A 25,830-nucleotide genomic window follows, 5' to 3' on the forward strand; every position below is an offset into this window, starting at 1 on the left:
TGACTCTTCCTCCTTTGAACCAGCAGCAACAGCAGAATTACAATACTTGTCCGGGAATACTGCTTTCCTGCTGGCAATAACTTCAGCAAGAAGGGTCTCTGAACTACAGGCATTAATGGCAGTGCAACCCTTCCTGATCTCCCATCAAGATAGAGTGTCCATGAGAACAAATCCTACATTTATGCCTAAGGTGGTATCCAGAGTCTCTTTAAATCAGGCTATCCACCTTCCTACATTCTTCCCCAACCCACAGAACAGGGAGAAAGGCTCTTACATACCTTGGATGTACACAGACAATTACGCTACTACCTGGACAGGACAAAAAGCAATAGAAAAACTGACCAGCTTCTGGTAGCATATGCAACAGGAAAGGAAGGAAAACCAATTTCTAAACAGACAATCTCCAAATGGATAGGAAATTGCATTAGATTTTGTTACTCCTACCATGGAAAGAAAACTCCAGAGAACATCAGGCCTCACTCCACAAGGGCTACTGCCACTACCACAGCTTTCTTATGAGGAGTGGCTACCAAGGACATTATAGAGGCTGCTACTTGGACCTCCGTGCATACATTTGCCAAGCATTATAACTTACCTCTATACTCTAGATCCCGTGCTGGTTTTGCCACTGCTGTTTTGCAAGGGATCCTAACTACACCATAATATCTTCTCATTTCCTCCTCCCCTAGTTTAGCTATGGTATTCTACCCATTTGTAAAGACTGCAGATGCATCCTTGAAGGACATAGTACAGTTTTGTACCTACCATAAATGTAGATGTCCGAGAGGAATGCATCTGCAGTCAGGATTACCCACCCTCCTTCCCCTCTGAGGTACTCTTAGGGTATTTGCCAATCTTCAGCTAGCTTGGGGGGGATCTATTATGGTGTATTTGTTTGTATATATGTACATACATGCTTATTTTGTGTGTTTGCTCTCTACTATTTGGAAACTTTGACATTTATCCAAATTTAGCCATCCAAGAGGGCACCTGGCATCTGGGGCAAGAAACACTGAGGAAAATGGCGTCGGCTGATGCCCTTATACCCGAATAACTGCCACAGTGACGTCGGGTGAAGTGCGACACCAGCCGAAGCCAGACCCAGACTTTGGAATCCGGCCAACCGAAGGGCTGCCTGACGACAGGACAACCAATTTGTAAAGACTGCAGATGCATTCCTCTCGGACATCTACATTTATGGTAGGTACAAAACTGTACTTTCTGTCTGTTGCATTATTGACTAGTACCATGCTTTAAGTACAAAACCAGCAGAATTGCATTGCAACTTCAATAAGCTATGAACTAAAAAAGTGAAAAGTTAAAACTAACATTTAAAATCAGGAATATATGCAGAAGAATAAGTAATTTAAGTGGCTTATGAACAGCTGCTTACATAAAGGTAAAGCAAAAGTAGAGCATGGATCGTGCCATCCCAAGCAAAACCAAGACTCACTCCTCCAAGAAAAGGAAACCAGTCTGGTGGACTCCTGCCATAAACAAGTTAAACAATAGAAGGAGGAAACTAGTACAGAAAAGAGTAAAATTCCAAGAAGGGAAGACATCCCTGATCAGTATCAGCAAGAAACTACGATACCTCATAAAATCATCCAAGGCGAGCTTTGAAAGAAAAATTGACAAGGACTCCAAAGATAACCACAAGGCATTCTTTAGCTATGTCAAGAATCTAAGTGGCAATGCTCAGATCTGCACTGAGTTAGTGCAGAATGGCACAAAATACACTGAACCGACCGATCTCGCCAACATCCTGGCAGACAAGTTCAGCACAAACTTCACCCCACTCTCACGCCCAAAAGGGCCCATAACCATACCAGAAGAATGTAAAGTCCCTGAAATCACAGACACTCAGGTTAAAACAGCTGTCCCCAAAGCCAAAAACACAGCATCAATGGGACTGGACGGTGTCCCAGGCTGTGTCCTACACAAGCTCAAAGACAAACTAACCCCTCACCTAAACACACTGTTCAAACTCAGCTTCTCCACAGGCTACATATCCATAGAGTGGTGCACAGCAACGGTTATTCTCCTCCACAAAGGTGGAGCCACAACAGGCCCCGGGAACTATCGCCCTATAAGCCTGACTAGCTTGGTCTGCAAGGCTATGGAGCGCATCATCATGGAACTCATTAACAGAGACATTGGGAACCTCCAAACACTGGACCCTACCCAGTTTGGCTTTGTTAAGGGCAGATCATGCCTCCTAAACCTGGTGGACTTCTTTGAGACATTTACCAAGGTTATAGATGAGGGAAAGGTGGTGCACACAGCCACCTAGACCTCGCTAAGGCCTTTGACACCATTCCCCATTCTGGTATTATAGACAAGATCACCAGCCTGAACATAAACTCCTACATCACAAGATGGGTTGCCAACTGGCTCACGGACAGAACCCACGTGGTGAGAGTTGCTGGAGCTAGGTCCGACTCTAAACTGATTACAAGTGGCATTCCCCAAGGCTCAGTCCTAGGACCCCTCCTGTTCGGCATATACTTCTCAGACGTACAGGCAAGCACAGAAGGACTGTGGCTGACCAAGTTCACAGATGACTGCAAACTAGGGGCTATAATTGACTGTACAGCTGACACAGACTTCCTCCAAAAGGGTCTCACTGAGACAGATACCTGGTGTCAAAATCATGGCCTCAAGCTAAATGCCAAAAAGTGCATAGTTATCCCCTTTGTCAAAAACAAAGTACCCACAAACTACCACATAGGTGGTAGTTCCCTAAATACGGAAGACGTAATAAGGGATCTGGGGACCCAAGTAGATAGTAATTTCACCTTTGATAATCACATTGCCATAGTGGTTAGAAAATCTTTCTACGGGGCCCACCTAATCACAAAAGGGTTCGCATCCATATCAAAAGAGGTCATTGTGCCCCTCGACTCATCACTCATTAGACCCATCATAGAGTACAACGTCCCATTTGGGATGTATCTTACAAGACACCTGCAACAGCTGGAAAGACCACAGAAGTACCTCACCAGGAGGATCACTGGCCTCAAACAGATGCCCTATGCAGCTCGACTGAAGAAACTCCAGTTGTACTCGGTTGCATACCACCTACTCAGAGGTGATCTCTGCCTGACATACAAGGCCATGTCCAACCCAGAATTGATGGACATGCTCCACCTAAAGAAAACCTTATCCCCTCAAGCCACACGCTCTAGGGATCTAAGCCTCACCACAACAATAAATAGGACGTGCTGAAGGGATAGATTCTTGTCCCAGAGACTTCCCATGCTTTGGAACAAGATCCCACTCTACATTAGGCAGAGCTCCTCGCTAACACTCTTCAAAAGAAACCTTGACGAGTGGATGGGAAACAGAAAGTTTAACTCTGGGATCACTTCAAGTGGCTCTGCTGGACAGAGGCACAGGGAACTAATCTAAGGGGGCGGCGAAAGCCAACACATTCTGGCTAGGCTTATAAATGCCTTCGGGCAGATAGCCTAGTACCAACCTATGAACCTGTGAACACAGAGAGGCTGGAAGCCAATTTTTGTCACTGGTCCTTAACTTAATTGCAAAACCCATAAATGGGGTCCCAAAACTGTAAAAAAATAAAATGCAGTTGACAAAGATAACATTAAATCTCAGAATAAACTGTACTGACATTAAAGTTCCCTAAACCCGTTGAGAAGGGGGGCTGTGCCATACGTCCCTGCTATTTATGCATGCTGACACTGAAACGTCTGCACCTTCAAGATAAATATTTCTGGATAACACAGTTTCAGACTTCATATGTAATCTCCCTTTTCACGTACTTAGTCCTTGTTTCAAGGATAGTTGGTTTCCTGAAATTTAATGGGAATGCACAGTGGGTTCAGAACTGTGCATACATACTATATATATGAGCGTGTGTATAAATACATACATGCATACTGTGTGTTAATATATAGATAGATGTACAGATTAGATATATATATATATATATAAATATATATATATATATATATATATATATATATATATATATATATATATATATATATATATATATATATATAAATATAGATGCACTGTTTTTGTCTTGGCCCTCAACTTTGCTATAGTTTGCCGGATGGGGTTTCTGTAGCATATTGTAATAGTTATCTTCCTCTCCAGCCACACATCCCACTCAATTCAACATGATCTGCAAAAACATTTCCTTTTCCTCATGAACTGGCTCAATAGCAAAACAAAATATTACTTAACTCCTCAAAAACAAAACTATGCTCTTTTGAACCTCTACTGAAAGGCCAAAGAACCCCAACTCACTTATTCTTGACCACCTTTACAATGCCATTGATCAAGTTAACACCTTCACCTACCTAGGAGTTGGGCTTAATCTCTCAATTTCCTTTTCCCCTCCTTTTCATCATCTTGAAAACACCCAGAAAAGATAAACTCCCTACTCTCCTGGCCAAACAAAATCTACTACCCCCATTCAATAAATAATGTTATTGTCAACGGGATTCTTTCAGCCTAACTTGAGCACTGCCTACCTCTTGTAGCATCTGCCTCCAAAAGAAACTCTACAGCCATCCAAACAATCTCCAACTCCATCTACCACTTAATTACCTTTCCCCAAAGTATGAACACCACTGTCTTAGACTAGCCAAAGCCAACTGGCTGCTGGTTCAGTAAGGACTCATTCTACTCCCTGGCTCCCAACTTTTCCAGCTCCTAAAAGAAAACAGCTGACCTTCTTTCTGCTGGCTTACTTAGATAACTTCCATCATCTAACTTAGATCTCATAACCACTAAGTGTTGCTCTCTTGTAAGCACCTAAAACCAGACTTAAGTGCTCTTAACCACTACCTTTCTTTACTTGGACCCAAGCTCTGGAGGGATCTTCCCTCAAATCTTAAAAGACTTCTCCAAGTACTACTCCTTTCTGGCACAATTTAAAGAACATGCTGCTTGTAAATGCTCTGGTTCAGGTCACATATTCTAGTTTCCATAATCTTTAACACAAACTGCCTATTTTCACTCTAGCATCTGTTCCCTAATTCCTAACATGTTGCTACTCTGATGAAAATATTTTACATTGTGATTTTTGCTTAGTACCATCTTAAATATTGTTTTCTGTTGTTTATTAACTGTTCCGTTGTTTTAGTGTGCTCTTTTATTTTATACATTTTTATGTTTTTCACTTAATGTGTGTTGTCATTCTGGACTGAAACTGAAATTGACCCTTTGGGATCAGTGCTCTACTTCAGTTAAATTGTATATAAATAAATAGGAATACCCATGCATCTCATTATGGGTTCTGTCTCAGAAGAACAGAGTAGAGCACAGGGCAGGAGCCTTGTATAACCCCTTTGTGTCCCTAGTGATTGTAAAGGATACATTTTCCTCCCCCCACATATAGGTATGTCTCATGGTTTAGAAGAATGTGTCCAGAGTTGTTATCAGTTAGACAGTACAGTGCCCATGACTGCATGCGGTGAGACTTACTGCTTGAAAATGTGTAGTTGTGGTAAGTACCTTGCATATTGTCACACTGAACAGCTATTCAGAGTCATTCTGCTCAAGGACTTGACCAGCCAACTCCGTTTTTCCCTTCTGTAGGGAAGTTAATGTCTGCATCTTCCACTTCCTCCTATCTTTTGGTAAATAGTCATCCTTTACTGTAGGTTATCTCCCTCCCCCATCTCCTTTTTGCATGGCTGGGTTTATTTGTTATGTAGTACAGTGTTTTTTCTCACCTTCCAATAGTAGTTAATGCAGGGCCCTTTACTTCTGTTGCATCTACCTCCCTTCTGCTTGCCTCCATTCTATAGTATGCTGTGATTGCTTCTATTTCACTACATTTTGCAGTTTCTTTTGCTTTGTTCTTCAAGCATATGGAGATTTGTGAAAACCAACTTCACCAAGCTTATTACAAACCATGTATTGGTTGAGCTGTCACTGTATATTTCTTGTACTGTGTATGGCAGCTTACTGTTTGCACATTCATTTATTTTCTGATTGTATTTTTAGATGGCAGTGGCAGCTGACTGCTGTTTGTGAGTTTTGCACAGTGCTGTTATTTCATTTTACCGAGTAATAGCTTTGTTTTATTTTAAAACATATCTTTTTACAGAATGCTTGTTTGAGTTATTGTGGTATTGGATGGTGCTGTTCTGTTTGAGACACTTATGACTGTGAATCGTGACTAAACTGGGACAAGTCTGAGTTACGTGAGTATATTTGTTAAGCTGGTTTTGGAATGCCCTGAACTTTGCCTGGCACAACCAAATAATCTCCCATGTTGGCTTTAAGAATTTTGGCCATTTTCTTTCATGACTGATTCACTGTTTCAGACAAAATGATTTGTTGTACATTATTTAGCAATAACTAAGTGGTGAACTGGTAAGATGGGTCATCTGAATTATCACAGCTACTGAAGAGGTGGACTAAACCCTAGGGCAGTGTGTTTTTTTTTTGTTTCGTTTCCTCTTGTACTTGGATGGACTGAAATGGTTTGAGCGCTAGAATGCTGGATTTCTTATTGGCAGTCCTGATGGACTTGTTCTGTGGTTGTAACTGGGAGCTGCTTGTGTAGTCATTCCATCTGAGTTTTGTGGTGGCCTGCTTCTGTGGGCTGATAAGGCACTACTTCCATTTTGCTTGTAGTGTACCCACCGCTATTATCTGTTTAAGGACTCCTGAATATGGGTCTGTGATGTCAGAGGGTGAACTGCGAGGTACATCTGTTTTTCTTTTTTCTGAACTCACTAATTTAATTCACTGTTCTGAAGCCGTGGTGGTGCAGCGGTAGCGTTGTTGCCTCACAGCAAGAGGTTCTCCTGTTCAATTCTCGGCTGGAGTGCCTTCTGTGTGGAGTCTGCATGTCTTCCCTGCGGTTGAGTGGCCTTCGAAAGACATGCGTGAATTGGTGTGCCTTCGCTGAAGGTTGGGCGTCGGGCTGGCAACTTGGCACCATAAAAATCTGCTGCCAATCATTAGCGGTCCGGAGTTCCACTGTGGCGACCCCTAACCGAGAAAAGCCGAAAAGACACAACAACTAATTCACTGTTCTATATCAAGCCTATATCAGCAGGTGGAATATTGGATCCTTTTCAAGTTTTTTTAACTATTTTTTTTTCTCCCCAGATTGTTACATCCTGGAAGAATATTTGTTCCTTCTGACAAAGCTGGGCTCTGGAAATGTACACATTTCAGCATTATTTGTTCAGGGCATTTATTCAGGTTTTCCAGGGATTCTGATACTCCCTACACTCTTGCATTATTTACCCTAACTGCTGATTTGTAGTTGCAACAGATTCCCCTATTGTGCATGTGTTAGCATTGTATTTTAAAATGTTTTATTTCTAACACAGTAAAACAAAGCATGCACCATCTTTTGAATGATTCTGAACTTTTCTAATTGATTAATAGTATGGGGGATGTATTATCACACTCTGTTAGTGTTAGCATTTTATTGTATCCTGGGTAGTATTTACTGATGCTACTTGCATTTTTGTGCATGTTATTTTTCTGATAACTATTAGTTGCATATCTTAACATGGAGTTCCCCCTTTCCTGTCCTAGGGACTTTTTTCTGCCTTTTTACCCTTTTAACCATTTGCCTATCAGTCTCCTAGTCTCCCTTATTGCAGGTGACTAGGGAAGATAAAAAGGCATAGGGCTGCTATCAAGAGGGAGTTTCTTTTCTACATACCTGGATCTGGGGATCTGATGGGTGTTTGGTTATTCAGCACCATCTTTGGGTGAAATATCATGTAGACCTAGGTTCTGCCTGGCTTGTGATGGCACTCTGGTGTCGGGCTTGCATCTCCAACCATTTAATAAGGCCAGTCCCTCTGGGATTGTTATCTGGTGTTTTGTGTAATGATCGTTTGATCAGAAATAAGTTTGATATTGTAGTGGACTTGCTTGACATGGTTTACCTGACATTCATCATGGCAACTGGGTTGAATGACTGCTAAGAACATTGCCTTGAACTTTGTGTCCCAGTGAGTTGCTGTGGTTGTATACAGCCCTAGGAAGGGGAGTACCACTGAGGGGAGTGCTTGTTTCTTATTCAGTGGGGTTGGAGTTGACAAGAGTTGAGGCTTTGAGATTTGGCACCAGTGATTATGCCCAGGGTGGAACTGCAGATTCTTCCTTGTGTGTCCATAGCATTATTTAGTTGTGTTTCTGCAAGAGTTTTTATATTTCTTCATCAGCTTATTTGTGAATCCTCTCATTGACTAATCTTGGGAACTTTAATTCCTGGGTGGATGATGAGACTTGTGGACTGGCCACGAAGCTTTTAGTATTAGTAAAATGTTTCAGCTTTACCTTTGTTGTTTCCATTGCTACTCAGCCTTGCTCCTAAAACCAGGGACTTAATGGTGAAGCCTACCTCCTGGTTGGAGCAGTACCTCACATGCTTTCAGCTTGGCCTACCCCTGATTCAGTTTCCCAAGGTGGTGGTGTACAGTGTTCAGGTGTGTGTGAAATGGAATCATCCTTTAGGGATGCCTCAACATTTTCCTCTATTAGGAGAGTCTGCTATGATTCTGAAAGGGGCATCACTCCATCTTTCATGTTTTTAATTTTTTTTTTATTTTGTTGCTCTGCTAATTATTCACACTAACTTGCAGTTTTCTCATTGTTGGCACTGTTCTTTATTGTGTCTAGGATTAAGCAGTTTAATGCTTTAAAAAATGTTTGATTTTGTCTGATTCTATCTGACCTGTCAGCTAGCTTTTTTTGTCTGAATCTATCTGACCTGTCAGCTAGCTTTTTTTGTCTGAATCTATCTGACCTGTCAGCTAGCTGTCAATGTGCACTCATCGTACAAGTAGCCATCACTTGCCAGCTTCCACTCATGGGTTGGCATGAGATCATTGAGATGAATGAACTGTACTGATGATGTAAACTTCAGCAGCCTGCTTTTTCCTCAAACAGCCAAACTGGTTTTGTTTCCAGCCTCCTTTTCCTTAACTGATCTCACTCTTCCAGGTGTGCTGCTTATGTATTTTAGGAGATAAACAGCTGGATGGGCTCCTGATGTATGTTTTAACCACAGCTGCATAAAATAGCTTCAAGGAGCGACAGGTGTTGCATATAAGGTTCATGTATTGTCACTGTTCGGTGGAGATTGGAGAAAGGCAGGTTATTTTGTTGCATACAATGGTCATATATTTGGTCTGTGAAGTTAATGTTTTTTGTACTAACCATCTTAAGGTGTGTGTGTTCATTACTCCTTATGTTTGGCTCCACTGAACGAGAAATATCCAAAATGTCTATGACTTAAACATTGAGTCTGCTTCACCCACAATGTACTGCTATAAGCAGAACTAGATGTACTACATTTATATTTATGTGGATTTGTACTTTTAACACTATGCTAGATGGAGATTTACTGTGCTGATTTCCATGCTGAAAGAGAAGCACGTCAGAAAATTCATGAAGATAAGGAGAGATTAGGAGTACAGCTTGAATTTCTGGTGAAAGAAAACAGCAAGCTTAGAGAGGATCTTGATAATCTTGGAAGGTAAGCATTTTTTAATGTATAGTAAGCTCCCATTCTTTCATTTGAATTTACTATTGTGATAAATGAGTTTTTTCATCTTTTACTATTAAGAATATTATCTTCATGTGAGGCTTTTACATACTCTTATGCACCTTGTACTTTGCACCCAGCAGCTACCCAGTTGTAGCATGACTTATTTTCAGCTGACATAAATGAATGCACTGCTTGAAATAGAAGACTAAAGTTATATGGGGATGTGTAGGTATGATGAGGCTAAAGTAAAAATGGTAAGTCAGTCTTATTTAGTATTTTAATATCGAGCATCTTCCTGGATAGGTCCTAGGTTGCTTTTTTCTACTGCACCAATCAGAAATTGGCACTTTTTTCTGTTAAATCATATCTTATGGATGTCTGTGTGTGTGTGTATTGTTGCACTCCATGATATAATGTACTAGCAACATAAATGCATGTGTCTCCCAAATTTTCAGCTCTTTTTTTGCTGCTTATGTAATTTGGATCTTGATTGTTGTAATTTCTGTTGATGAAGTCTGCCTAACATTACAATAAGAGTCCATATGCTCATGAGATTACCAACCAAGACTCACTTCAGCATTGCTTGTACTATATTAGGGAAGAGCATAAAACTAAAAATAGCTAAACATGTCAGAGGTTCAACCATTCTGTTTTATGTCAGAGGAGGGGAAAGTTTCTGGTCCACTTTGAGAAAAGAGTGACATCTGATAGCTCTTCAAATGGAGGGTTGGAGTATTGTCATTTTTACTGCTCCAGGCTTAACTTGGAGCAGTTCTATAAGGACAGATATTAAGAGAGCTAGTCCAGAATTGAACCTTTCTGAAGAAAATCAGTATCCAACCAAACCCATTTTGGAGGTTGTGAGCTCTTATAATGGGGGCTTGAACCCTGACTGTTCCTTGATTGAGTCTTTCCTTCAGATGACAGTTTAATCTAAGGTCCAATTTGCCTGAGTTGGTCATACAGCGGTAGATGTAAACGATCCCACAGCAATAAGTATGGGAATTTTGCTGGTGTCATGGCCAACATTTCTACTAGTCATAATGAAAGCCACCTTGGATATCCCCTGGTAATAGGCTATAGACATGAATAAATAAATGAATAAATACAAAATTGGGATGGGGTGCACCTTTGGCTGTCATTCTTGGAGGTGAATGTGAAGGTTGTTTCACTACCGTGTCTTTGACTAGTCCGTAGAACATGTGTATAGGAGTAGCCTGGTCCTGGATGTCAATCTGAGTCATTATGTCACATGTTGGTGTTAGTACTATGGATGTTCCTCCTGATACCTTTTTCCAAGGCCAGAGAAGCCAGCAAACTCTGAGGAGTCATCGTCATCACCACCCATTTCCATGTGTTGCACCTCCAAGCCAAACGTCAAGTATATTTTTGATTGTGATAAGAGTGGCAGGTGAGGGAAAGAATCATAGTAAGTTCAATTTGAAGCCCATGGCAAGACTGATGCAGAACTCTTCTCACATCATTCTGCCATTGCATAGCCTGCAGTACGCTTTTGGCTCCTTATCACCCAAAACACAGTGCTGTTTTCTCACTCTCTTGCACCTGTATGAGCCTTGATTGTGGTACTTGTTTTTTCTGTGAACTAAGGAGGTTTGCTGGCTCTTAAGACAACTGCCTTGGGGGATGGAGAGAGAGAGACAGACAAGGATTTTGAGTCAAACCCCAATTCCATCTGCATCACCTTGGGAATACCCATTCATTGGGGATACCATCAGGCTTAAGGGAAACAAACTGCAGTGTTTTGGGGCTCCTATACCTTCCCCCAGAAGCTACGGATGAATTTATGAGGAGCTTTATACTATTTCTCCCTTGGAGGTAGTCATTCTGGATACTAGTAAGGCAACCAGAGACCAAGGAGCTAGGAGTAGGAAGTAACTACAGTGTAATCTAATGGTCTCATGGATGGACAGTGACCATTTAGCTCCGTGATCCTTAGACTGTAATTTGTGGGGGATATCACAGCCACTAACACAGGACAAGAAATGACTGCTTAACATTAATTTGCAGCTAGGCTCTTCACGTTTGCTTACAATGCACAATAATCACTGGATAGGTGACAAAGTGTATATGCCTTATATTAAAGGATCAGTGTTCTTAATTGACCATTAGACATGAACACTGTAACAGTACTTATGAACTTTTCGACTTAGTGTCAGTAGTCTTCTGCTCACAAGTGCAGCTTTTGTATAGGGCCAGTTCTCCGTACAGGATTTTATTCCTTGACCCTCTGTTTCCCTACTGTGCGACTCTGAGCAAATCGGTTAACCAGTCATTGCTCCCAGGTCACCCCTGAAAAGGGAGCCTTTGTCTGGCAGGAGTTCCATGGTTAACAAACAGATAAAAAATTAATAGTACATATAAATTCAGTGGATATTAAAAGTATTATACATATAAATAAGAGAAAACTTGTTTTTGTTTTTAACCAAAATAATAGACTGACCCAAGATGGACCCATTTCTGCCACATCAGAAGTATAACAGTGAAGAGGTGAGAAATTTTAAGTACAATAAAAGTACATCAAAGTAAGATGCATAGAAATTCAGGTTCAAAATAGAGTATATTAAAGAACAGCTTAATTTGGTAGGTAGCAAGAGAAAACCATCTGTACACTGAATTCAGACTTCTGAATTAGGTTTTCAAAAAAATAAATTGTGTAAGCTTTAGGAAATAACAGTAGCTACCTGTGTAGAAGCCCTATAGACTCTCTCTGATGTCAGAGAAGTTAGTATTTATGAAGTACAGTTTGAGTTTGCATTTATGAAGTACGGTGGAAAGGTGAAGTACAGGGGAGTAGAGCAGTTATGTTGCTGGTTGAATGAAACAGGAGCAGGAGACAAATTGAAGTAGTTTTTATCTAAATGTGGAATGGTTTTGTATGTAGCATATTTCGTTTGAGGGTAAGTCACAGAGAGTGAGAGCTAAAATGGAGAAGGCATGGTCAGTTGGCAAAAGTAAGCAAATTGGTCTAAAGAGAACTGATGCATTGTTCGAATGGGATTGAAGTAGATGAGGGATATTTTTCACAGAAAATCTACAGACTGGAGAGAAATTAGAATCTATTTATAGTAATAACCAAACTTATCTAAGTAAACATAGTTAAAAGATTTAAGAAACATTACTCCAGCCGATCTCTCTCTTACTAGTCACAGCCGATTAGAGTGACCCAGTGGACAGCCACCATCATTTGTGGAGTTTACAAGGCAAAGGGGGAAATGGAAGTAGGTTGCCAGGTCTTTCTTCCATCTTATACACACGCGCGCTCGCACCTATGGACAAGACAGAGTCCTTGATACACCTACTGCATAGCTTTGAAATGTGAGAGGAAACTGGATCACCCAGAGAAAGTCCAGAAATAGAAACTGGAGCACCCAGAGAAAATCCAGAAATACTCAGGGATAACCTGCACATTCTGCAGAGAAGGAAGTGCAGGTAACCTCTTACTGTTAGGTGGCAATGCTACCCATTACTCCACAATGCCCCCTCCAAAATATCACAAGTCAAATAAGGACATAAGCCTACACATAGACATCAGTGGAACCTTTACAAATACTGTCCTGTAAACAAGCCTGACACACTTACAGTAGTCCTAATATGATACAACACAAATTAAGTTAACTAACCTTTCTTTCTGCTAAGCCCTGTACTATGACTACAGCTTTGCTAAGCCAGGCATTACCCCATATACAACTATCCGTTACCTCTAATGTACACAAACAACAGATATACATACCTCAGAAGTGTAATACCAGTGAACCACAAATTAACAGTAGGAGTACTCATTCTAACAAGAAATAAACTTCTCACAAAAAGTACTAACATTGCTGTTCTTAAAACTTAACAATAACTGAATGTGTTGCTACAGAACTAAATCCTGGATCACTTGTTTTACTTTAAAGTAAAACCATAAGCCACATCTCAATAAAGGAATTTAACATTAAAATAGTACTCCTAAATCTAAAATCTACAAAATAAACAGAAAATTATGTTTATTGGAAGCATGTTCTGCCTAAAATGATCCCACTACCACTGCTTTTAATTTAACAGAAACTTAGCCAAAAATAACACTATGCCAGAAATAATCTACAAAAGAATTTCAGCTGGTACTTCTACAATAGGCCTGTGGAAATAGGGGATATTTTATTTGACAAAATGAGCTCCAAAATTCATGCCATATGTACACACACACAAATATACACACACACACACACACACACACACACACACACACACACACACACACACACACACACACACACACACACACACACATACCACAATACATCAGACCAGGAAACTGACCTAAACTTGGTACTGTTGCAACGGACTACAGAAAGTGCTGTAAAGATGTAATTGCCACTATTGTATATTCTCACTCTAACAAGGCTTAGCCAGTACAACCACTATATTAAAATTTTCACAAAAAAAGCTTAACAGTAAATAGCATTAATAATAATTATTGTTATGGCGATTCAAATCCAAATTTGCTAAAATGAGTGGCATATTTCCCCACAAGGACTTGCTCTAAAAACAAGTATTCCACACACATTGATGTAGTCCTAACAGACATTTCAAAAATGTATAGAGACTGCTGTTTATCAGATTATCAGTGACCATAACCCAATAATGACAAAGTCCAGGAAATAATGACTCTTACTTTAATATGCCAGACCCATGTGAACAAGATAATCTAAATAAAGAATGGCATGTAATCAGTTGGACTAAAATTCTCCTTGATAATCCATCTGCTGCATTAATTATGTGTTGCAGTGTTTTTCATTCAAACAGGGCAGATTATCCCCACTGAATCTGTTACATCTAAGAGCATAGTGTGACCATGGCTTTCCTAAGGTATCAAACATTGTTGTTTTAAGAAATAACACTTGGTACCAGTGGAACATAGGTAAATAGGTTGGTACTAGGCTATCGGCCCTAGGGCCTATACAAGCCTAGCCATAACAATTCCCTGGCTATTTCTTCCCACACTATTTATTTCCTGGACCCCTGATGTGATCCCCGGGGTGAATTTCCTTTCTCCCATCCAATCTTCAAGGTTCCTCTTGAAGAGGACAAAGAGGCGCTCTGCTTGACATGTATGGGCAGTCTATTCCAGAGTCTGGGGAGTCTCTGGGTCAGGAACCTATCCGTCCAGCATGTTTTGTTTATTGTGATGACAAGGTTTAAATCCCTGGAGCATGCGACTCTGAAGGATTGGGATTTCTTTAAGTGTAGCATGTCCAACAGCTCTGGGTGTGGCATGGCCTTGTATGTTAAGCAGAGATCGCCTCTGAGTAGACGATATGCGACAGAGTATTGTTGGAGTTTTTTAAGGTGGTCAGCATAGGGCATCTGCTTTAGGACTGTGATTTTTTTAGTGAGGTATCTCTGCAGCCTTTCCAGTTGTTGCAGGTGTCTTGAGAGGTACATACCAAATGGGGCGTTGTATTCTATAATGGATCTAATGAGGGATGAGTACAGTGGGACAATGACCTCCTTTTTTCTGGATGAAAAGCCCTTAGTGATAAGGTGTGCCACATAGACTGATTTCCTGACTGTTGTGGTGATGTGTTTATCGAAGGTGAGACCACTGTCCACCTGTGTCCCTAAGTCTCTTATCACACTGTCAGTGTTTAGTGTACTGCCACCTATGTGGTAATTCATGGGTACATGTTTTTTACCAAAGGGGATAACTATACATTTCTTGGCATTAAGCTTGAGCCCATGGCTCTGGCACCAAGCATCTATTTCTGTAAGGCCCTTTTGTAGAGTATCCACATCATTTGGAGATTCAGTAATGGATCCCAGTTTGCAGTCATCTGCGAACTTTGTTAGCCGGAGTCCCTTAGTATTGGCCTGTACTTCAGAGAAGTAGATGCCAAACAAGAGTGGTCCCAGGACTGAACCCTGAGGTACTCCACTTGTCTGGATTTGGAGTCAGCTACTTTTACAGTGTGGGTTCTGTCAGTAAGCCAGTTGGCAACCCGTCGTGTGACTTAGGGATTAATGTCCAGCTTAGTAAGTTTATCTATGATTCCAGAGTGGGGGATGGTGTCAAAGGCCTTGGCGAGGTCCAGATAGGCTTTGTGGACTACCTTACCCTCGTTCACAGCTCTGGAGAGTGATTTGAAGAAGTCAGTCAGGTTCAGGAGACAAGATCGACCCTTCACCAACCCAAACTGGGTGGGGTCCAGTGTTTGAAGGTTGCCAATGTCTTTGTTTATAAGTTCTATGATAATACGTTCCATGGCCTTGCAGATCAGGCTCGTCAGACTGATGGGGCGGCAGTTGCCTGGATCCAATGTGTATCCCCCCTTGTGGAGTGGGATAACTGTAGCTGTGCGCCACTCAGTGGGCACGAAGCCTGAGGTGAGGCTATGATTAAACATGACACTTAGTCCATGGATGCTGTATTCTTAGCTTTGGAGAGTGCATTTTTTTACCTTTGTGGCCATTATTACCGGAATTTGGCAATCTTCCGGTATTGAGATGGGCCATTTAGGGGGTGAGAGGGGGGTGAAGTTGGTACTGAACCGATATGCCAGGATATTGGCAATATCCTTGGGATCAGTATATTTAATGACATTCTGTTGTAGCTCAGAGCAGATCTGAGCAGTGCCATTTAGATTCTTGACATAGTTATAGAATGCCTTGTGGTTGTCTTTGGAATCTTTGGCAATTTTATTTTCGTAACTAGCTTTGGAGGAATTTATGAGGGATCTCAGCTTCTTACTGAGGCTGGTAAGGGAGTTTTTTGCATCCTGGGATTTTCCTCTTTTCTGCAACAGTTTCTTCCTTTTGTTGTAAAGTTTGTTTATGGCAGGGAGCCACCAGATTGGCTTCATTTTTTTGGAGGAGAGCATCTTGGTTCTATTTGGAATGGCATGATTCATGCATGAGTGGATGTGCTCATACAGTGCCTTAGTGTAGGACTCAGCAGTTAAACTTTCAGTTCCCGTCTGTATGGGTGTCATGAAGTTTGTCACTTCTGGTTTGAGTAGCATGAAGTTGGCTTTGGAGAAGTTTTTTATGGAGGTTTCCTTACTGGAGGGTGGGGGTGGGATGTGGATGTTAAGGGTGATTAGCTTATGGTCTGATCTGACCAACGAGTGGGTGACCATAGGTGTGGAGCATCGACTTCCCATGTTGGCAATGACCAAGTCTGGGATATTGGAGCTGATCCAGGGTGTTGGAATTTATGAATTCCAAGAACCGTTGGGCAAAGGTGTTGGTACACGAGTAGTTTTCCCAGTTAATGGCAGCGTAGTTGAAGTCACCCAGTATTAGGGTGTTTGGTTGTATCTTAATATTTTCGAGTATGTTTAGAAAGGTGTAGTGAGAATCTTGGGGCATGGTGGGGGATCTGTAGCAAGCTACAATTTGTATTGCAGTCTTACTTAGTGTTAGTTGCACCTGGAGAATTTCAGACGCATTGTGTTGGGCAACTAGCCTGGTGGTGTGAATATCCTTGGTGAATATGGACACTCCTCCACCTTTAGTGTTTCGATCCTGGTTTGGTGGCCGAAAAGTGTGGTAAGAGTTGTAGCCTGGTATTGCAGGGGTGCTCTCTGGAGTCTTGAACCAGGTCTCAGTTACTGCACAGATATCGATGTTCTCCATTTTTAGGAGTGCCTGGAGAGAGTGCATTTTGAGGTTTAGACTTATAGCATTGAGTAACATTACCTTCAGATTTTGCATGCTTGTACCTGTTACAGTGGTGGTTTTGTCCTTTGAACTTTGCCTAAAAAAGGCAGTATAGGGGTGGCAAGAGCCTTAGCCAGTAACCTGAATCCCAGGGACGACAGGTGCAGACCATCTCTGACAAAGCATCTTGGTCTGTCGATCATGTCGTCCCAGGCAGACAGATACTGGATCCCCTTTGAATGACACCAGAAGCATAGCCAATTGTTGAATCCTTATATTGTGGTGTCATTCTGGGCAAAGGCAGGATGCTACTCAGGGCTAGGGTCATACCTGCCTGGGCCACATGATCCGAGAGCTCTTTCATGTCTCTTTTCATGTAGTCCATGGAGGTACGTATGTAAAATGCTACTGTTCTTAAATATGAGGCAGAGGCATTGGCTTTGGTTGTTGCCGCCGTCTCCCTGGAGGTGGGGGGGCATTATGAAGGAAGAATGGTCCAAGGTTTGTGGACAGACAAGGAGACCAATGCTCACATAAATGTCCTAGATTTGACAGTAGTTCTTGTGTTGCAGGAACTGCTCAGTTGCCTGCAACAGGGCATGATATCTATCCAAATGGACAACATATGATGGTAGTGTGGTGCATCAACAAGCAAGGAGCAACCAGATCTTCCCTACAGGATTTGGCAGTGGGAGATGCATATCCTGGGAGTACTCGGTTGCCTAGTGGACAAGCTGAGAAGATCTCTTCTCATACCTCAGTTGCCTAGTGGACAAGGTCAGCAAATCTCTTCTCATACCTCATGACTGATACCTTAATCCAACATTAGCCAACCAGATATTCAGTAACTAGGGCACTCCATGCTTTGATCTGTGTGCCACCCCTTAGAAAACCAATTATATCAACTACTTTGTTGTAATCCCGCCTCTGGATAGTCGAGGAATGCTCTGTCTGAGTAATAACCTCTGTGGTTTCATTATGCTTGCCCAACTTTGCCCCCTAATTCCCCAAATTCCTACAGAAAACAATATATAGTACAAGGGAAACTGTCATCCACATAGCCCCATTTTGGATCAAATGGATTTGGTTTTCCCTTCTAAGGCCTCATCTCAGGGAGCCTCTCTGGCTGTTAGATCTGGTGCAGGACCTGATGTTACACCCTTCTGGGAAGCCCCACGTGGACCTTCTAACTTGAAAAGTACTGCCTAGTTTCTTCATTTCTAGTAATGGCCAATGGTAAGTCCCTGTCTTTGGAAGTAGTAAGAATTTTAAGTGTCCCAGAAAGACTGTACTCACAGAATCTATGGCTGTGACGATTTTTCTCATGAGCTTGCCTGAGAACATCAACCAATTTTCAGGCCTAGTTTCAGACATCCTCCATTTTCTGGCCAATCTGTTAGACTCTGATTCTAGTTTTTCCACTAGTTTTTGGCTGTGATTTCCAATGTTCATGTTGGGTTTCAGGAATGCTCACTAGCTTCTCATAAACACTAAGGCTTTCCTGAAAGAAGCCTTTTTGCTTAGACCTCCTTTCACAGAACTGGTTCTGCCTTGGTATCTCAACTTGGTCCTAGAATCTCTCACTAAGCCTCCCTTTGAACCAGCTTCCTCTGTTGTACTGAAATTTCTTTCCTGAAAACTTTTCTTTTGCTAGCCTTCACTTTGGTCAGAAGGATTTCAGAACTTCGTGCTTTGTCATGACCTCCTCCATATCTAGTATTCCACAAAACAGGGCATCTCTGAGGACTAAAACCATCTTTCCTTCCTAAAATAGCTTCTGAGTCAAATGCATCACAGACCATTCATCTGCCAGTCTTCTTTGCTAACTCTGAACATAGGATAATACATTCTCCACACAGTTTCTCTTTTGCTCTTAATAACTTGGGTCAAAATGTTTATAAAGTTTTCCTTTCTAGGTGACTGTCAGACTGCATTTCTTTTATTTATGCTACACGCAGCAAGCCCTTACCCAACAAGCCAAGGCCTCACTCCGCTAGAGCTGTTGCAACTACTACTGCCTTCATTAGCATGGCTTCCATAGTTATTTGCGAACCTGCCACCTGGTCTTTCATGTAAACTTTCATCAATCATTATAAATTAGATTTTCTCTAGGGCTAAAACATCATTTGGAGCTTCTGTCCTGAAGGTACTCCTGTCATGATGCACCCTAAGTTGCTAATAACTTGGAATTCTGACCCACATGTCTGCTACGAAGGACTGAATGAATAGGATACAAAAGTAATCTGCTTACCATAATGATAGATCCTTTCATTCTATGTCTATCTAATATGACAACCCTTCCTCTCCAGCTCATTTCCTTGTCTTTGAAAGGTCTGAACTGTTTAGATGTTCATCGTGTTACCCTGCTGCAGTCATCACACTTGGGTTATCTTGTCGTCAGGTGGTCCCGCAGTCGGCCTGAATTCCAAAGTCTTGGTCCGGCGTCGGTTGCTGTCGCCCCTTCCCTGACGTCAGTGCGCCAGGGGTATATATAATGCATCCAACGCCATTTTCTTCAGTCTTTCTTGCCACGCGGTGCCTGAAGCAGAAGCAGTTCGCAAGTGCCGGTTGGCCGACTCCTGAGATTTTCGAAGTCGAATTTCATATCCGAAGTCTTCAATAAAGCTAAGTACCCCGTTGGGGAAACTTTTCTTGCCTCAGACCGATGTCAGAAAAAGTTAACAATTGTATTTCTTGGGGGAAGCAAATACCTCATAAGGATTTTCATTCTTACTGTATACCTTGCCTAGGCCCAGACCACGACGTCACTGGTTGTCGCTTTTGTGCTAGGTTCAATAAGCGTACTATTAAAAGACGCTTTGATTTCGCATGACACTACTTTGGTAGAAAATTTAACTACACAATGCCGTCGGAGCGACCGACTACCGGCGTGCACAAAAAAACTCAAGGATAAGGACAGGCAGCTTAGACCCAAGCCAGACTCCGAGGCCTCGGCTGGGCCGGTCTCCGGTTCACCGGTTTTCAGTGAGGCTCCTACGCAGCCCCTGGCTACCGCAGATTTGGAACCCGAGACCGCTTCGGAGCCTTTGGCGGAGAGTGCTAGGCCGACGCAGCCATTTTGTTTAACCCCTACTGACGACACTGCAGAAAGAGATGTCGGTGCTGCAGAAACACCTTCGGTTTCTGAAGGTGTCTTCAGACCGACGGCGCTTACCATAAAAACGTATCCTAAGCTTAAGACTCCTATTAAACCTAAAAAGACTGCACTTCAATCTCCAGTTCAAGGTCCCATGCCTAAGAAACAGATGCTTAAAATGGTGGAAGATTTGATCTCTTTAATCAGGGGTTCCCAACACCCCCCCCCCCCTACAAAAGGCCTAGACAAGAGGAAGATTATGCCTCCTCTGATCAAGTGTCTATTTCCTCAGGCTCCTCTGAGGACCAAGATTACTCTTTTCCCCCTTATGAAGATTCTGATGCTGAGGATTCCATTCCCTCAGCTTCTCCCCCTGAAGACTACTCCTTCGGGGAAACTTTACACACTATGAGGGAACATTTTCACTGGGAAAGTCAGGACTACTCTGACTCAAAGAAAAGGCTCAGAGAGTTTCTTTTACTCCCCCAGCACAGACCTCTTGCCATCCCTCCAGTTTTAGATATTGTGGATGATGTTTACATAGAATCTAGTTTGAATCCAGATTCTCTGCCACCTGCTCCAGCCAAACCAGACAGATATTATAGAGTGCCTGACTCCCACAAATTCCTTTATAAAAGCCCTGTTGCTGATCCAGAGACTATCTCACAGGGTCCCAAAGGTGCTAAGGCCTCTATGGCAAAAAATCCTGTACTCTCTGAAAGGGACTCCAGAGCACTAGACAGGTGGGGGAAAAAAGGTTTACACCTCAGCCACTCTAGCTATGAGAGCACTAAATTGTCAATTTCACATGCTAAAATATCAGCAATTTCTGATGTCTCAGTTAAGACAAAAAATGAGCACACTCCCTCAACAGTCTGAATTGAAAGAAATGCAGGATCTGTTGCATGCAACTGAACAGGTGGGCAAACATACTTTACAATGTGGGTTTGATTCTTTAGAGGCTTCCTGCAGAGAAGCTGTCACTGGGTCTGTTATACGTAGGCATGCTTGGTTAAAGGAACAAACTCTGCCTGATCATGTTAAAGCAAAGCTTCTAGATGCTCCCTTACAGCAGGATGTCCTATTTGGAGTTAAAGCAGAAGAAGTCTTAAAGAAAATGGAGGATAAGGCAAAATCTATGCAGACAGTCAAAGATTTTCTACAGGTACAGCCCCCTCGCTTCAGCAGAAATTGGCCAACAAAAAATTGGTCCTTTCCAGCTACTGACAGAACACAGAGGGGTAAATACAGATGCCCAAGAGGCAGAGAGCAACCACAAGCCCAATACAAACCTCGACAATGGGGCACTGCAACACAGAAGGGAGGAGAAGACAGGCCCCAAACTACTAGAAGGCAAACTCAATGACTTACACCTCATATGGCCAATCAACACTCTCTTGGCAGCTCCCTTGGGAGGAAAACTAGCACTTTTTTCAGACAACTGGCACATAGTCACAAAGGACAAATGGGTCCTAGACATAATTTCACGAGGATACAGATTCCATTTCCACACCTTGCCAATGAAAAGAGGAATGCCGAACCTGCCACAAAATCAATGGGCAGAGGCACAAACACAAATTACAGCTCTCATGGACATGAGAGCCATTCAACTGGTACCTACACGGGAGCAAGGCCAAGGATTTTACTCAAGACTCTTTCTAGTCCCCAGAAAGGACAATGCCTAGAACCAATTCTGGACCTTTCATTTCTAAACACCTTCTTACTAGTACCCAAATTCAAGATGCTAACACTACAGCAGCTTCTTCCCATGTTGGGCAAGAAAGCATGGCTAGTAACGTTGGACCTCAAGGAGGCATACCTGCATGTCCCTATCAGACAAAGTTGCAGAAGATACCTCCGTTTCATTGCAGGTTCAACCCATTACTAATTCTCTGCACTGCCCTTTGGCTTATCCACTGCTCCCAGGGTCTTCGCAAAATGCCTGGCACCAGTAATTGCATACTGCAGACAAAGAGGAATTCAAATATACCCATACCTGGATGACTGCCTTATCCAAGCAGAAAGCAAGGACATCCTCTTACAACATCTGGCTTTTGTAAAACATCTTCTAAGTTGCCTGGGGTACACAGTAAACGAAAAGAAATCAAAACTAGTGCTCACAAAATATGACATTCCTGGGTGCCAGCTTGAATACAATGGCCCAGAAGGCTTATCTGACGCCAGACAAACAACTACAACTGACTCAATATTTCAAAACAATGGCAACAAAGACCTAATTCCCTGCAAGAAAAATTCTGCAGGCCTTGGGCTTCATGGCATCTTTCATACTACTAATACCATTTGCAAAGCTGCATATGAGGAAATTACAGTGGTACCTAAAAAGCGTATGTTCTCAACACAGCCACAGCTTGGACACAATGATATCTCTCATTCCCTGCCTTCAACAAGAGTTTCTATGGTGGTCACAGGCATGTCACCTCAACAAGGGTCAGCCTTTCACCTTGCCCCCAGCCAGGCAAACTGTGACAACAGATGCATCGGACTACGCCTGGGGGGCACACATGGCAGGACAGTGCGTTCAAGGCATACGGACTGCAGATCAAAGGAATCTGCACATCAATCAAAAAGCAATGCTAGCTGTACAGAATGCTCTGACAGCCTTCAAGAACCTATTACATCCAGGACTACTTACAATAAGGACAGACAGCACCACAGTAATGTGGAACATAAACAAACAAGGGGGTACACACTCCTACCCTCTATGCAGGCAAGCAATGACCTTGTGGGACAAAGCACTGGCTTACCAAGTTCAGTTACAAGCTCAATTCCTGCCAGGAAAAAAGAACACATTGGCAGACGACCTCAGCAGAAACATCATGGATCCCCACGAGTGGAAACTGGATCCACAAGTATTTGCAATGATAACTCAGAAATGGGGCCTCCCAGACATAAACCTGTTTGCCAGCCCCCAAAACTATCAGCTAACAAAATTTTGTACAAGGACACTTCACCATCAAGCTTGGAAAGTGGACGCACTCTCATTCAGTTGGAAAAACCTGACAGTATATGCCTTCCCTCCATTGCCTCTTCTCACAAAGGTGCTTCTGAAAGTCAGAAAGGAGAGACCACGACTGATGCTCATAGCCCCAGACTGGCCACATCAGCACTGGTACCCACTATTAAGGAATATGGCCCAGGGCCCACCTTGGATTTTACCACAAATTGCCCATTTGCTCACACAGCAAAACAATCAGATTCTACACAGCCATCTCAAAACCTTAAATTTGGCTGCATGGCAAATCACCTAAGCATCCAGCCAGCTCCTCTTCCTCAAGCAGTTATGGATGTTATTCTGGAAGCTAGGAGGACCAGCACCAGGAAGGCATACTTGGACAAATGGAAAAGGTTTTGCGCCTGAAACCAAGCTAAAGGCCAAAATACCCTTCAGCCTCACATGCCTCAGATTCTACAGTATTTAACTGAGATGTTGCACAAAGGACTTTCTTTTTCTTCCATTAAAATCCATGCATCAGCTATTTCAGCCCACTGCAACTCGGATCCACCCTTATTTTCGCATCCACTTCTAAGGCAGTTCCTCAGAGGGGCAAAAAACATTAGGCCCCCCAGGAGAGCACCTACACCAACATGGGACCTCAATTTTGTTCTGGAAACACTTACGCTACCTCCCTTTGAACCAGCTTTCTCTGCTGATCTAAAGTTTATATCATGGAAGACTGCCCTGCTGCTAGCAATAACTTCAGCCAGAAGAGTCTCAGAGCTGCAGGCACTAATGGCAGTGGAACCTTTCCTCATTTTCCATCAAGACAGAGTTTCTCTACGAACTAATCCTTCCTTCATGCCTAAGGTGGTGTCCAGTGTGGCTTCAAATCAGACCTCCCACTTACCCACCTTCTTTCCAAATCCACAGAACAAAGGAGAAAGACTGCTGCATTCCTTGGACATTCACAGGCAGCTTCGTTACTTCTTGGATAAAACTAAGGATCTGAAGTAGGATGTTCATTTGTCAGCAACCTGTGGGTTACAGATCCGATATCGGATCCGAGCCGGCAACTTGTTTCAAGCTAATGGATCCGAGCTCGTAGCTCCTCCCTTCACCCATAATCCCCTGCTAACCCTCCATGACCTCAGATCTAGTTTGCCGCGCTTGTGGATGGCTGGATCCTTTTGAGCTCGCCAGCTAAGTGAAAATTTTACTACTTGTATCTGTACTTTTCCTGTCAGAAATTTTTTCTTTTCCCTAAAATTAATCAAGTAAAAGTGTGTAAGTGTTAGGCTCCTTATTTTTTGTTCTTTAATTAGTTACCCCTCCCTTCGCTGGTCGTTAGTGTGTGTGAGTGTGTGTTGCGTTTCTTTTGGGGCCTGTGTGTGTGTGCAGTTTTTTCTTAAAAAAAAAAAAAAAAAAAAAAAAAATGGCTGAGGCCCCAAAAGCCATATTTTCAAAATGTACCGAGTGTGGCCATAAGCTCTCCCCGGCTGATGGCCACACTCAGTGCATTCGGTGCCTTGGGGTTGAACACCTTACCTCAGGCTGTACCATCTGTGCAGGGTTCAACCCCAGGGCACTGAAAGAGCGGAGGTCGAAGTTGGTCCTGACGGGACTTTTACCCCCAGACTCGGCTTCGGCCTCCGCTACCTCTGCTGCTCCCGTGGCTCCACCACAGCCTGTGGTCACTGCCACTCCTGCCCCCCTGCCTCTTTCTGGGACTCAAACTCCCGCTAAAGTGTCGGAGGACAGGGAGGCCAGGAGGGAGAAACGGAGGGAGAAGCACCACAAGCGGCGGGCCGAGACCTCCATTTTGGCCCCGCCAGCTAAGCGGGCTTCTCCCTCCACTGCTTCTAGGTCTCCTCCTCCTCGGCTCCGATCCCCTTGGTTCTCCCCGGGGCCTGATGAGGAGGAGACCCGATCTCTGTCGAGGTCATCGAGGCGGCATTCCAGGCCTGCCTCGGTGGCCTCTTCGAGATCTACTTTCAGTTTATCTGATGCAGGCTTGGACCGGATGATGCGAAGATTCATCCAAGCCCAGCTGCAGATGGGAGTGCTCTTGCCCCCCCCTTTTTCCACCCTATTGCTCCTTCTCCGACCCGCTATCCGGGTTCGGAGCGTTCGGAGCCGAGCAGTGTTGGAACCGGGGGTGGGTCGGCACCGACAGTACTTGGTACTTCGGATCCGACAGGCCCCTGCCCTCGAGCCTGTTGGATCCGACCTCTCGGAGCCGTGGTCCGAGCTTCGGATCCGGGGGATTCAGTGTGCCTTCGGCTCAGTCCAGGTCGGAGCACACTGGTCCCTCTGATCCGACGGTCTCGGCGCCGGCTCCGATCCCTTCATCGGATCCGAGTGGGAGCCGACTTTCGGATCCATTAGAGAATGGCTCTCCCTCGGCCTTTGATGTTGTGGAGAGGGCTCTGCTGAGAGCATCCGGACCCCTGGTCCTTGCATCGGCTCCTCCCTGCACTCCCTCTCTGCTGTGCCAGGCTTCCATCACCCGGCCAAAGGGACAGCCTGCTTCGATGTCACACATGGTTCCATTGGAACAAGATGTTGCTGGCGAGGCCTCATCGGACAGTCCCCCCGAGGAAGCTTCCCGTA

General features: G+C 43.2%; 1 protein-coding gene across 3 annotated transcripts in view; it reads left to right on the forward strand.

Annotated features, from left to right (window-relative positions):
• OPTN (optineurin) overlaps nt 1-25,830 on the forward strand; it is a 700,455-nt gene that overhangs the window by 602,651 nt on the left and 71,974 nt on the right. For all 3 annotated transcript variants that reach the window (XM_044087961.1, XM_044087962.1, XM_044087963.1), the window contains one exon: nt 9,351-9,493. In XM_044087961.1, the coding sequence (XP_043943896.1) occupies nt 9,351-9,493 (143 nt within the window). The remainder of the gene's footprint in view (nt 1-9,350; nt 9,494-25,830) is intronic.

The sequence above is a fragment of the Protopterus annectens genome, chromosome 11.part0, assembly GCF_019279795.1.
Source record: "Protopterus annectens isolate FY-2018-M chromosome 11.part0, PAN1.0, whole genome shotgun sequence".
NCBI lineage: Eukaryota > Metazoa > Chordata > Ceratodontiformes > Protopteridae > Protopterus > Protopterus annectens.